Raw genomic sequence first — 13844 nt, forward strand, 5'->3', positions numbered from 1 at the left:
TTAAAAGTTTTACTGTTAAAATTTGTAGTTACGCACTTAAGAACCAATATATTTTCATTTGTGATTGTTCCCAAATGTTTCTAAGTAATAATTACTTGCTTTGAGAGGAAAATTTCTCTTAATACCAGCAGGAATGACTTTGACATAGTAAAGAATTGGCAAAACAGCAACACTTTGTCATCAGTGTTTTTTCATCTACTATAGAATTATATCTATATTTTAAACTCTGCATGTGAAGCTGATGTAAGTTTTCATACAATTCAAGGTCCATTTATGGATTTTTATTATTTTCAGCATGTTGTCATCATAGAGTACAGTATACATTCTTCTTGTCTTTGAAAGAGTATTTATGAAAGCTTCTATTTCTGATTGACATGATCTTGAACTATCTCCTTTAGAAATGTGTTAATATGCTTTGTTGGGTGATAATCAGCTCTGCTGAGAAGGTGTCTTACGCCTGTTGGCTGTGATGGCCTGTGTGGTTTTTGTCACATTCAATAAATCATTTTTGAGTTTATATGTGGAATATAAGTGATTTCCTAGCTTCCTGCATAGTAAAGAATTGATCTTTCTCTACCAGTGACAGTAGATAACTATAGTTTGCTCAGGGAACATAGCTAAGAGTTTAGTCATACAGTCTTTTGCTTTGCTTTGCTGTGAAAAAATGTCAGTATTGTCTGAGTAAAGACTGTGGGATACCAATTTACCTTTTAATCTTTTATTGTTTCTGTGTAATCTGACCTTACTATAGTTACTACACTTGCATATTTGACCAAACTGGAAATCAGTAGAGTCAATAATTTCTGAAAGTTAAGAATATTTTTGACAGAAACAAGTCTTCTAGTTCTCTACTGTTCAGCCCCTAGTGTTTTATCTATGAATTTCTTCCTGATCCAGTGTGAAGTCAAGTTAATTTTATACATCCTTTCATAACAGTTAATTTTATTTGTTAGAGACCAACACATAATTTACAAGATTCTAACTACTTAATCAAGATTTTGCAATATTTTGAATAAAACTCCATCATGCCCACATAATTTTTGACTGTATGTACCCAAGAATTATGGGATGGACTAGATGGCTCTGAAGATCCCTCTCAGTTGTGTTATTTCATGATAATGTGTAAATCTTTCAAACCATCAAATGTGTTCATGACTACAGTTTTGAGTGATTAATTCACATAAAAATGCGTAAATTCTTTGGTGACTCCATATAGTTCAAAAGTAATTTTTAAAATGGTAAAAAATGAATGAGTTTGTAGTGGTCAAGAAGTGTAATCTGCGTATTGGAGTTGTAAGGTCTGGACATGTAGTTACTCCATAGACAAGAATGTGCAATTAGTGACTTTTTCACTTGTTAAGGTGTGCTAATCAGAGAAGAGAATGTAAACTTTGTATCTTGCAGTTTATGTTGTTTATTTCTCAGTAAGTTCATGTCAGAGATTATGATTTATAAACCAAGTGTAATGCTGCAGTCTTTCTCTTTTTGCCTCTCAGAATATCACCATAGGAGTCTTTTTGATTAAAAACTGCTTTATTAGTACAATAGTTCTGATAATCTCATGTGACAATAGAATGTCGTTAATCTGGACACGTACAAGTAGACATCATTGGAAAGTTCTATACACTTGAAATTCTGTAGGAAGGATACGGTTTGCTGAGGCAACTTCAGAGGCATAAGAACTGTTTTTTTCTAATGCAGGGACCCCAGGATTCTCCAGAAGGAATTCCTTCTGTCTGATGCAGTTGCCTTTGTGTAGCTTGGTGTATTTTTACTTCATAAGCAGATTAATCGTGACATTTTTACTCTCCCACAGGTCTATCAGGTTTTACAGGCAGTTTTGCTTATGGGATGAAGTATGTCCAGCATACTTTAAAAGATAGCAACTCTGACAAAAAAAAATCCTGAAACAGTGATACTTATGTACGTTAGGAATTATTTTCTTGCTGAATATTGCTATTTTGTCCTTAGACACTGGTGCTCACAGAGATCTTAGAAAATGTGCATTTTTTTGCTAGGATAAATGTTTCAATGTTTGTTCACATGAAAATCTTAACTATCTGGGCTTTTTTGTTTTCAGGGTTTTTCTTGGGTTTATTTTTTTATGAGAGCCCTACAGACTAGTAAATTTCCTACTTTCTTTTCAGTTCCTTTCTTGGGGTGGAGGGAGGATTGTTTTTTAAATACAAAGGTTGATGTAATTGTTGCTTTTCAGGAAGTCCTGATGATGCTTGATAACTATGTAAGGGACTTCAAAGCATTGATCGACTGGATACAGCTACAGGAGAAGTTAGAAAAAGCTGATGCTCAAAGCAGGTAATTAGATATATGTATTTTTTTAATCTACATCCAAATACTGTCTCATAGTAAATTTCATTTTGTAACAGAGATTCAACAAATAGAACCAATTTTATTATTTGCTCTGGGGCATCAGAAAGGAAATTTTTCTTTTGGGCACAATTGGTGTGAGGACACAGAGAAGATTTTATCCTCCCTGGTAGTGTCATCAGTGAACAGCTGTGCTGGAAACAGTAAATGGTTTGGAAGTACAGTGTCAGAAAGGTAACTGATTACGTCATTACAATTTGTGCCTGGTGTTGAATTTGTGCCTTGGTGCCGAAGTTGTAGCTTTGAGAGGTAGATGAGAAGTAAGGTTTTGCTGGTACAATTTGTGCTTGTAGAAGTGGGAGCCCTGTAGTAAGTGTGGAGTAATACACTCTAGTTCTTCCATTTTCCTTTGTTAGGCAGTGAGCTCAATCACTCATCTGCCTGTATAGAGACAAAAAGTAGGCCAAATGTGACAGTGGTTTTAGTAGTTGATTATAGGTTGTTGATCCTGCTAGTAGTACTGAACCAGTTAAAAAATAATGTCTGTAAGTGCTTTTTTCAATCTGTCTTCATCAGCACTGGGTTCTTCAAGTTTGATTTGGTTTTTTTTAATTGTCAGTTGTAATTTTCATGTAATCAGATAGCTTCAGGAGCAAGAGTTAAAAAAAAAAAAACAAACAAAAAAAAGGAAAATAGCATCTGCTTCAACGAAATGCATAATGAAACTGTTACCCTGACTTCCGCCTCAAACTGTTTGGATTAAAACATTTTACGTTAGTGACAGTTAAATCAACCTGTTCAGTTATCTTTGCAAGTACACATTTATCAGTAAATGTTATTGCTGACAAAGTTAGGTATGCCAGTAGTAGAATAGAAGAGTGGATGGTGATATATTTGGTTAATTCCAAAGTTTTTTTATGTACTGTAGATATTTGATACCTATATTAACCAAAGCATCATTTAAACTGTATTGAATGCTGTGTTACACAGGGTAGGCAAATGTAGGGTACCTGTTATGTGTTATTGTCACTAGAACTAGAGGATATTTCCAGTCCTACCCCATATCCTTTCCTTTTAACTGATTGATTTGATGTTTGGTCCTACACTGACATTTAATAAGCATTGTAATCTTGAGAGTATGCATTATTTTTGATATGGGTCTAGCTAATACGTTTTGGAGTTGGTGTAGAAATAATTGCTAAGATGTATGATTAAATTCAGCAGTATTCGTTAAAACTTTATACTTAATTTAACTTTAACTTTTAACTTGAACTTTTTTTAACTTTAAGCTAATACATTAATACTTTATAGCATTTGTCAGTGGTGTTTTTCTTTTAAGGTGATAGAGGAATAGTTACTGTGAATTTTATTTTTAAGCTTTCATTTCCTGAATTTACAGACCTACTTCATTAGCCTGGGAAGTAAAGAAAATGTCTCCAGGACGCCATGTGATTCCAAGTCCATCAACAGATAGAATTAGTGTGACATCAAATGCTCGAAGAAGTTTAAATTTTGGGTATGAAACCAGATCATAAGTTTATTAAAGCTAAAATAAGGATTCATTTGAAGCAGAGTTCACAAATACACTATTTTTCTGTAGTAATCAATACACTGTTTTGCTGTTTATTGAATCATATATGCAATTATTTGCATTCATGGAAGAAAAGCATGTGGTCTGTAAGAGAAAATCCTATCAAGGACTTAATTTTTTACTTACTTTGTTATATATTTAATTACCAGTCATTCCAAAGATCTAAAGATAACATACAATTAATTACATACAGTTTCATGTAATCTGTTTCTTATTCTCTTCCCACTAAAAAACAAAGGTCAAAATGTCAAAATTGGCATGTTAAAATTGCCAGTGTATGCCCTGTGAATGGCCAGCTGAGTCTGCAAAAGTAAGTAAGGTCAAAAAGAGTGCAGGTAAAGTGAGAGTATTATGATTCTGACGAATAGCAAAACTGATACTAGTTTAAATATAGAGCAAATTAGATACAACAGTAAAGCATCTTTTACTTCTTAAAATGAAAATGGCTGTTTGAAAGCAGTTCAACAAAAATGTGCAGAAACACCAGTTTAGAGCAGTGCTGTTTCAGCTCTGGAGAGCATGTACAAGTACAACTTAAATCTTTCTCAGGGTGTGTTTTTTAGTTCATGCAGGTTTGTTGGGATCTAGAGCACATACTATACTGTTTCATAAGTGGTTACGATGGCCTCAGCAGAGGTAATATTAGAATATTGGTCAGTCCATCTGAGTACTGAGCTCTCTTGAATTTTGAATATCAAACATTTCTACAAAAATACCATTAAGAGTGTTTGGTGGAAAAATTGCTCCAACAGTGCTAGTTTCTTTGTAGATGTATGTATTGATACCTACCTGACAACATTTGAGAGGTGTGTGCTTAAATGCATGATGAGAATGCATGAGGAGAAAATGTACACAAGTAGTCCAATGAAAAATTTGAATCTGGTGGAAATCAATGCTTTTATTTTTATTAGAACCCAAACAACAGCTCAGCATAATGAAGTCTTCCAGCTAAGCCTTTTTTTGGTATATAATTACATGTTGTATTGTTGCTGGAGCTGTTCTATTCACCATCACAGGCTGATGATGAGCAACTGTGTTAAAGCAGCTAATAACAAGATGAGCTTTCTATCCTTCAGATGTGCAAACTTTTCCTTCTTAGTCTGCTTGTATATCTCAGAGAAAGGCAACACCAGACAGCTACAATATTTTGTGTGTGTTTGAGAAAATAGGATAGAAAAATAAGGGTTTAGACATACTTGGTATTATGGAAATTTTTGACAGAATGCTAGGAATTTTTAGGAAAGAAATAGAGGACAGAAGAGGTGGTGGTGGTGTACCACTGTAGAAATTCATACTGAATGACTCTTACCTTTGGTCATCATCTCTTCCCAAAAGCAGTGTAGAAAAAGTACAGAAGCTGGAAACAGTATCCAACAGTATTGATGCAAAAAGAAAATAATTTGGAGAAGAGATAAGGAGAAGGGTATGATAAATAAAATCACTTACAAAGAAGATGAGTAGGAAAATTTTGTTCATTTTTCATGAAAAGGAATTAGGAGTACTAATTGAAATGATCAAACATCAAGCTTAAAATGACAGAAATGTTTTTCAACACTTGGTATGTAGAATTTGTTATTATGTGATGCTTTGGATGCCAAAAGCATAAATTCCTTGAGAAATTAATATCACAAAGATTAAAGTCTATCTTAGGTTATTAAACACAAAGATGTGTTTACAAAGATGTGTTACAACAACTTTTCAGGGTAAATCACTGCAACCTAGGAATATGTCAAAGAAAAAATCATTCTGTGCTGCACAGTTGTGATAGTCTCTTTGCTGGTCTGTATGGAACTGTCAGAGACAGGATACAGGGCTTGGCCTCTTTTCCTGATTTCCTCGCATGAAATGGTATTGCATCCCCATAGGATCAATGGGGATTATTAAAAACAAACAAACCAACCAGCCACATTTTTATAATTTATGGAATTATTTCTGATAGGGTTTTTTGATGACTGACTTGATAAAAATAGGAAATAACAACAAATTGACATCTCACTGGTCTTAAAATAAGTGAACAGTCTAGGTGTGTGGGGGATTCTACGCATGTGTTTGAAACTTGAAAGATCTTCATTTTTTTGTCCTTGATTTGCTTTAGCTAAAGAGGCAGCTGGATTTGTTGGACTGTTTTTATCAGTGTTATAAAGCTTGGAAGAGAAATCAGTTGTGTGATTGCAGATAAAATGACTCTTGTTACAGAAGAGAATTGGATGCTTCTTGAACACGTGCTTCTTGAATGTTACCATTTCCCAATTTAAAAATTTTTGCTTGCATTCACTTAACTAAAACTATATAGGTTTTTGCTCGAAGCCTTGTGCAGAAAATGGCAACCTTTTACAAAAAGAAAAACAAAATAATTATAAAACGACTGCAGTTCTGTCCATACAGAAACTCAAAGTTTGGGTGGTCACTGTTACTTGGACCTTTCTAAAAGTTAATAGAATGGCCTTCCAGATTTACAATTATTTTTTGCTGAGTAGGTAATAGAAAATAGATCTGTTCTTTATTTACTTAACCTGGGAACAGAGTATGTTACGGATTTGTGTGATCTACATTTGCAATAAACCTGCACTTCTTGGACTTCCTACCCATATGCTTTGTTAGACTCCTTATGCTAGTAATGGTTGCAGTCCATGCTGTACAGTTCATTGATGAAATTAGGCTGGACCCAGGAAGACACAGTAGAAGAGCTCTTATATTTGACTGTAAATACTCACCATATGTTTATTTCTATTCTAGCATTTGTTATCAGAGAATATTTCATGTGGGAACTGTTTGTCCATCCCTAGTGTTGCATGTTTCTTCAGTCATTACATATTAAAAAAATTTTAATCTGATAATTTAGCTTCTTGTTAATTTAGTTCATTGACTACTAAATATAAGAAATATAATTTGGAGATTTTTCTTCAGGTGCATTTTTCTTCAGGTGCAGCTCTATTTTCTGTCTTTGATTTTTTTCTGTGACTGGGAATATGTATGTATCAATGTTAGTTACCAAATAGAAACAAAACCCACCCCACCTGCTGATTTATTGCTGCATCCTTGTTTCTGTTGCTAGATTTACTTTTTTCATGAGTTAAATTTATAGGGATTTTGCTGATGAGAAATATACTGAGTTTTTAATGTTCAAGAACTACAAATTTCGTCTTTTAAAACTGGAAAGAGAAAAGGAGACAGGCTAGGCTGTGTGAAGAGTTATTATAGGAAGCTTTCCCTGTTGTTTTATAGTAGGTTCCAGTTTTTGGAACTAGCTTTTAGTCTGAATCATTGAATGCTAAGATGAAGGAGAGAGTGTCCTGATAAAGTTTTCTAATGAACAATTCTAAACACTAAAAATAAGACACTAAAAAGAGCTATGACTTTCATTTAGGAACCCTGCAGTGACAATTTCTGCAACACGCCTGGCTCCTTCTGGTGTCAGTTGGGCTGATAAGGTAAAAGCCAATCATGGAGCTAAAGCTGCCGGTCCTGAGCTAGCAGCAGCACAAACCTGTCTGCCACCTCCAGCACAGAAGTCATCGCGGAAAAATGGCAAGTCTCTTTAAGTGGCTTAAGTTACTGTTACAAACTGTGTGGTATAAAGTTATTTCAGAATGTGATGATCTGTTTGCAAACCAGAATGAAATCTAATTTTCCAAAATACAATGTTTAAATTAAGTATCGAGATAAAAGATTAATGCAGCCATACATTGTAATTGTTAAGTTTGAGACAAATGTGTTTTCATTTGTAGGTAACATTCCACTGTATTTCCACTAACTGGAATTTGATCTATTAAAATACCGGTACATAGGACCCCAAAAAATGAAAGGTCTTTGGTCACAAACTGACAATTTAACTGACTGCAATTTGGAATGGTTTAATAATATAAAGAATAATACATCTTCAGGAATCTGTAAAAGAGCTCAAGGTACTTTGTGCCCAGGGAGACGATGTTATTAGAACTGTGTTGAAGTAGCGATTTTTTTTTCTTTAAAGACAAGAATTACCACATTGTTATGAGTTGTTTCTCTAAAGATTCTCCTTGAAGAATGCTTGATGCGAGGGTCTCTTGTTCTAGAGAGATTTGTTTAGTTGTAGACAAAAAAAACTTTAACATTTGGTTTCTAAAATTAGTTTCTTTGCACACACTGGAACCCTGAGATTGTTTTCAGAGATGCATTTTTTCAATTTATTTTTTTCATGTGTGGTCCCAGATGACTTACTGCAAAATCAGCAGGCAGGATATAGAAATGGGTATTCTGAAAGAAATTAAAAAGAAATGTTCATAATTTGTTTTTTTAAAAGAAAAATTACAGGAAGAGCATGTATTAATTTAAGGTAGTTGTACATTCAACCTAGAAGTAGTAGAAGTCATGTGTAGTGGTTTGGAGGCCTGTGGTATATTATGGAACTAAAATACCTTGTCCAAATGTCTTGCAATTTAGCATAAGTGAGTTCAGTAGCATGCGGATTCTTGTGCTTAGGAGAGAACAATCAAAACCATACTCTAAAAAGGGTTGTTTGAGTGGGAATTGATTGATGTTGTTTGCATGAGGGAATATTTTTCTGTATATAGTTGCAGTGAGCTGGTTGGAGAACAGTAGCAGTTTGGCTGAGTTTTAGGTGTAATTCCACTTTTAATTTTTGCCAGTAGTTGAAGCTATTCATAACAAAACCTTTTCCTGTTGATTATTGCTCATCTTAAAGTGACAGACTCCAAGCTGTTGTTAAAATACCTTAATTAGGGATTCTTGTGAGTATGGAGAATTTTGTTAGTTACACAGGGAATAAAACTGACCTGCACTTCCATAGGAATAATGTATTTTTAAGAGGCTAAAAGGAAAACAGAAGAGCTTATCCTTATGTTAGTTTTATGCATTTAAAGGGCTGAAGGGTCATTGTTGTGCTGTGTTTTATTATCTATTACCTGCAGCTGATGAGCTCCAAGAGTGAAACCGTTCAGGTCCTCTAGTACTGGCCTATAAGTGTTCAGTAATTTTCAAAATCAAATACACTCTACAATTCAGACATGAAACACCTCATTTTAAGAAATCACTGTCGTTCCTTCTAGAGGCTTTGTTTACTCTTAAGAATCTCTTATTTCTGACATTCAACATTGGGGAATTTAAATTATTTTCTCATGGCTAAATTGTAATAGTTTTAACAAATTAGCTTATCGTTAGGAGCATGTTACCCTTTGTATGGAGGCTAGAATCACTTCGGTAAAATCAAATTAACCTCCCTGATTGGAGCATGAGAGGATTTGTGAAGTTTACGCAAAGGGAGTCACAAAGGCTCTTCACATGCATTATTGAAGCAGATATGGGGCTTGTGTATCATCTGCTCTGCCTGTTCGCCAGCTAATGCACTCACAGCTGTTAGGTACCTTCAGGCCTTGTGGGAGGGAGGATTCTTCCTGCCACCCTGTAGTGCTCTCTGGCCCACCCTAAAGCCCAGCTGGGGCTTACAGTGGCAAGACTTCCCTAAAACACTTTTTCTCCAGTGATTTCTAACAGTATTATCATTAGGTCTCACAATAGTTTTGTGAAGTGGATGAGTGGTGTGATACTGTATCTGTTTCATGGTTGACAAAATTTCCAAATTTAACTAAATAAGTCCTTAGGGAGAGAGAAAACACATTATTTTTCCAGATATTTCTTTAAGTTATTTTTTTCTGGATGTATAATTAAATGAGGTTGAATGATCTTATCTCATTTCCCTCATTAAACTTAGCATTACCCTCAATTATTTTAATGAATTCTAAAAAATAATATTTTTGTCTTTCATGCTTCAGTGTTTTCTACAATATGAAACATAGTCTAGTCTTATTGTGTGACCAGTTTATGGCAGGAGGAAAGATTGGATTATTAACAGTACTACACAGAGGCAATAACCTAACATGAGATTAATTCCCAGGTGCTCGTGGTAAGAAGTGGGATAGATTACCCAAGTTTAGAGTATGTATTAAGACTGAAAGTAGGTGCTTACAATTAGAATAATTATTGTTTGTACATAACTTAGGAGAAAGGGCAGTCAAGAATGTGCAAACTTCTCAGAAATATTGAATTTTTTTTTCCTGTTGCCACACTTGAAATCTAGTTTTCTTCGTTATTATTATGTTTCCTGTATTAATTGCTCCTGTCCATAACTGTGAATAGATGCTCTTTGTAATGTGGCTAAGACTTCAGACTTTGCAGGACATGCAGTCCTCTGAAGTAACTGACCTGGTTTGGGCTCAGACATGCTGGCACCTGATCTTGTGGAAGAATGTGTAACTTCTGTGTCTTGAGAACAACTTGCAGGAATGTCATCACCAACAGCAAAAGATGGTGTATTCCTGATGGGGTTGTCAAATTCTTAAGCATGATTTCTGTTGAAAATTTTACAGTAATTCCCTTCTTTTATCCTCCCACCCCCTTGTATTTTTAAGTGATCATTAAAAGTAGTCTGACAATTAACATCTCTAAAGTCTTGCCTCTTAACTCACCATCTCTTGTTATGATTTGTAAATTTACCACTTCTTGCAACACTACATTTTCTCTGTGTTTTTTTTTATTTTATTGTTCTGGTTTTCATGTCTTCTGCTGTGTAACTGTGTTTTGGCTGAGTTCATGTCTCTCGATTTACTTTCAGATTCTCAAGTAATCATGGTTTTCCAAAGTGCCTCTCAGATACAGTAGTACAACTTTAGGTTTAAAAAAGAAATTGGGGCTGAAGTTTAGTAATGAGTGGGGAAGGTCAAATAGGCTTTGGTTGTATATTACTTGCAAGTAAATTTTTAAAAAGGGACATGCATCTCCTGAGGTAGAACTCCGAAGAGTTTTGCACATAACTTGCCTAGATTTATTTTACTGATGTTGCCAGTAAGGCTGCTTGGCCAGTTCTTCCAGATGGAGTAACTTCGAAAGAATAAGGCCCTGGTGGCTCTGAGGGCCTCAAGATAACAGATGGCTTGTCACTTCCATGTAATACAAGAGCAAGCAGGGACAGGGAAGTTCAAATGAAACTAGAGAATGATCAAGGTAGTCAGATGAATTATTCATTAACAAAACTCTAGGAGTAATCAAACCCAGCATGTGATACTTAGCATGTGGACATGGCTACTGGGCTATGTGAAAAGAATTCCAGACTTAAGGAAAAAAGTGAAGGAAGAGTGATGCCCTACTGAGTATTAGCTTTGCTTCAGAGTAGGAACTGTGTGACCTAATGTTAATAAATGTACCAGCTTTGCAAACTTTTTGTTAAAAATGTTCCTGGAAATGACTGAATACTAAACTGATAAGCAAATTAAAATGAAAAAGTAACTTCTTGTGCACAGCTAGTTGTCAGATGGCATAAAACTGTTAAACTGATTCCAAATGAATCAGTCTGAATGCATGCTTGCATTAAAAACGGTTTTGTACTTAAAGAATTCACCAAACAATATTCTTTCAAACACAAGTATTTCTGTGCTGTTAAAATAATTGGATGAGTCTTCAGTAATAACTATGAATCTGAGAGTGAAAAAATACAAATTAAAAATTGAACATGTATGGCTTTTACTAAAAGATTCATTCTTATTGTAGTAAATGTGATGATGGCTTTGCTGTGCTCTGAATAATTTTATTCTGATTAATTCTATCATTTAGAGTATTAAAAAATATGCCATGAAACCAGGAGTCAACTAGGCAAGGCAGGCAAGAATTATTTTTTCTTCTGGTAGAATTAACTTCAGTAGATATTAGTAAATTACTACTAAAGGCTATCTCCTGATCTCTTTCAATGTAGAAGAGATGCCTTATGTAAGAGCTGACTTCAATTTACAGAACAAGTAGAAGTGAAATCTTGCACCAGTCTTGTTTCACCAATGACAGGCAAAAGAAATTGCAGTCTACGTCTGCTGCAGTAAAGCAGTGTTAGTTTTTTGGTTTATTTCAGTAGTTTTCTGAACAATCTCCTCATTGTCTGTTTATTACTTACCAGGGAAATTTCTTGGCCAAATTTTATCATAAGCTATATACAATAAAATCTCTGTGGTCCTACCAATTACAAAAGTCAGTAGGGTAGGAGCAGCTGTGATATACAAGGGGCCTAAGCAGTCCTTGTTGTGCCACGTCGTGCAGGGGCTATATTCTACACAGGCTGTGTCCTGGGGCTTTCTGCAGTAAGTCTGTTTGTGATTCTTGTGGAATTAAAACCCCATTCCCTGGAGTATTATTGGAGATAAGACTGTCTCTGAGAGGGTAATAACATGTTTTGATCACTTGGTCTTGTAGGTAATAATATTTTTTCCATATAAAGATGAAGAAATGAAAATAAAGCCAAAGTCACTTACAAGGGTCAAATGGAAAGTCTGTGGTAAGGCAAAAATTACAATCTGTATCTTTTTGAGTGCCATTCCCCTCTCTAACCAGTGGTGCATACTGAAGCACGTGCAAGCGCACATAGCGGGAATGAACATAGAAAGGCTTTTTGCAGAGGTATGCTGTCTCTGGTTACCATCAGTAATCTGAAGTGATCAGCTACAGTCATTCACACAAATTTTTGGAATTTACTTTGCTTTAAAATATACAGCAAATTTTCTAGAGTAAAACAGTTTCAACAGTAAAATAGCAAATTGAATTATCTTTTCGCATCTGTCATAGTATCAGTATTGTTAAGGTTTGTGAACAATTATATAGTTATGTTAAAACAGCTGTTGTATGAGCTACTCAGCTAAGATAAATTTTAATATAGCCCTGTTAACTTTACTGGTAACTCATGATTTACACCAGGCATTGGTTTGGGCTGCTATGTTTTATCCTGAGATGTTAAAAGAACCCAGTAATTAAATGAGCACTTAATGTTTGTAAAATGCTAGATGCCAAGAGTAGCAAAGTATGAAAGTGCCCTTCGTTCTGGCTTAGGCTCATTTCCAATTTACTGGTTACTGCTGATGTTGAACATCAGTTCAAGTCCACCTAAAGGTAGTTTAGTCCAGTAGGTACAACGGTTTTATCTTTTACCTAAAATAATCTCCATTTTTATTGACAGTGCTATGGCTGTGCCACTGCAGCACTTTGTGGTATAGCACTCCCAGTGAAGGCATTGTACCTGAATTTCTGTACTTGTTTTAGAGTTGCCAGAAACATGTGCCCTGGAGGGAAATTTAAAAAGACTCAAGGATTTCTGACCATGAAAATTAATGTTAAGACAGATCCTTTTTATGTACTGTAAATTACTTTAAAATAAACATACAAAAAATATTTTGTTCTCTCATCTCCCCATGGATGTGTTGACCTGCATATAGATGTTAGTGGCAGTCCATAGAGATGGTTCACTTCTTGTAACCTAACCACCATGTGTTCCTACTGAAAGCAGGTGGTATTTTTAGAGAGCATAACACTTTTACTTTACATTTTTTAAACCACTTTATATTTTGCTTTTAAAAATCAGATCTCTAGAAATGCAAGTTTTAAGCCAGTCTTTAAGTTGGTAATATGCAGTTCATCATAATATATAAATAATTTAGTTTTCTCATCACTCTTGGGTGTTTCAAGTTACATTTTTTGACAACCGAGTAGACTCATATTTATTACTATTCATATTTATGTTAAACTTTAATGTTTGAGCTCTGATCTTTATGCCTGAGTTACAGGACCATCTTTGTTAGTAAAAGCTTTAGAAATATCCAGCGAATGAATTTTGTTATAGAAGTTCTCTTCTATTCTAGATTTTTTTCCCTCTGTAAAGCAGTCAATTTAGTGTAGTTTTTTTTGGTTCTCTACTCCTCCAGGTAAAAATAATCTCCCATACCCTTCTCTTCCTTTTATGTGAATGATCCTAAAAATAGCTTATGCTAAAACTATGTTGGAGAATACCATGCATAGTTAGTTCTTGAGTTTTTTGCAAGAACTTTTGTTCAGCAAACAGGTACATAGGAGCTTATCTTTCACACGTTTGAGTTGAACCATCAGGTCTCAAAAGAAT

The 13844-nt window shown here is 34.7% G+C and overlaps 1 protein-coding gene across 3 annotated transcripts in view; it reads left to right on the forward strand.

Moving 5' to 3' along the window:
• The window catches only part of SCAPER (S-phase cyclin A associated protein in the ER), a 167827-nt gene that overhangs the window by 30030 nt on the left and 123953 nt on the right, over positions 1-13844 (forward strand). For all 3 annotated transcript variants that reach the window (XM_074837481.1, XM_074837482.1, XM_074837483.1), the window contains exons 6-8: positions 2216-2316; positions 3728-3844; positions 7287-7447. In XM_074837481.1, coding sequence (XP_074693582.1) covers positions 2216-2316; positions 3728-3844; positions 7287-7447 — 379 coding nt within the window. The remainder of the gene's footprint in view (positions 1-2215; positions 2317-3727; positions 3845-7286; positions 7448-13844) is intronic.

The sequence above is a fragment of the Strix aluco genome, chromosome 12 (assembly GCF_031877795.1).
Source record: "Strix aluco isolate bStrAlu1 chromosome 12, bStrAlu1.hap1, whole genome shotgun sequence".
NCBI lineage: Eukaryota > Metazoa > Chordata > Aves > Strigiformes > Strigidae > Strix > Strix aluco.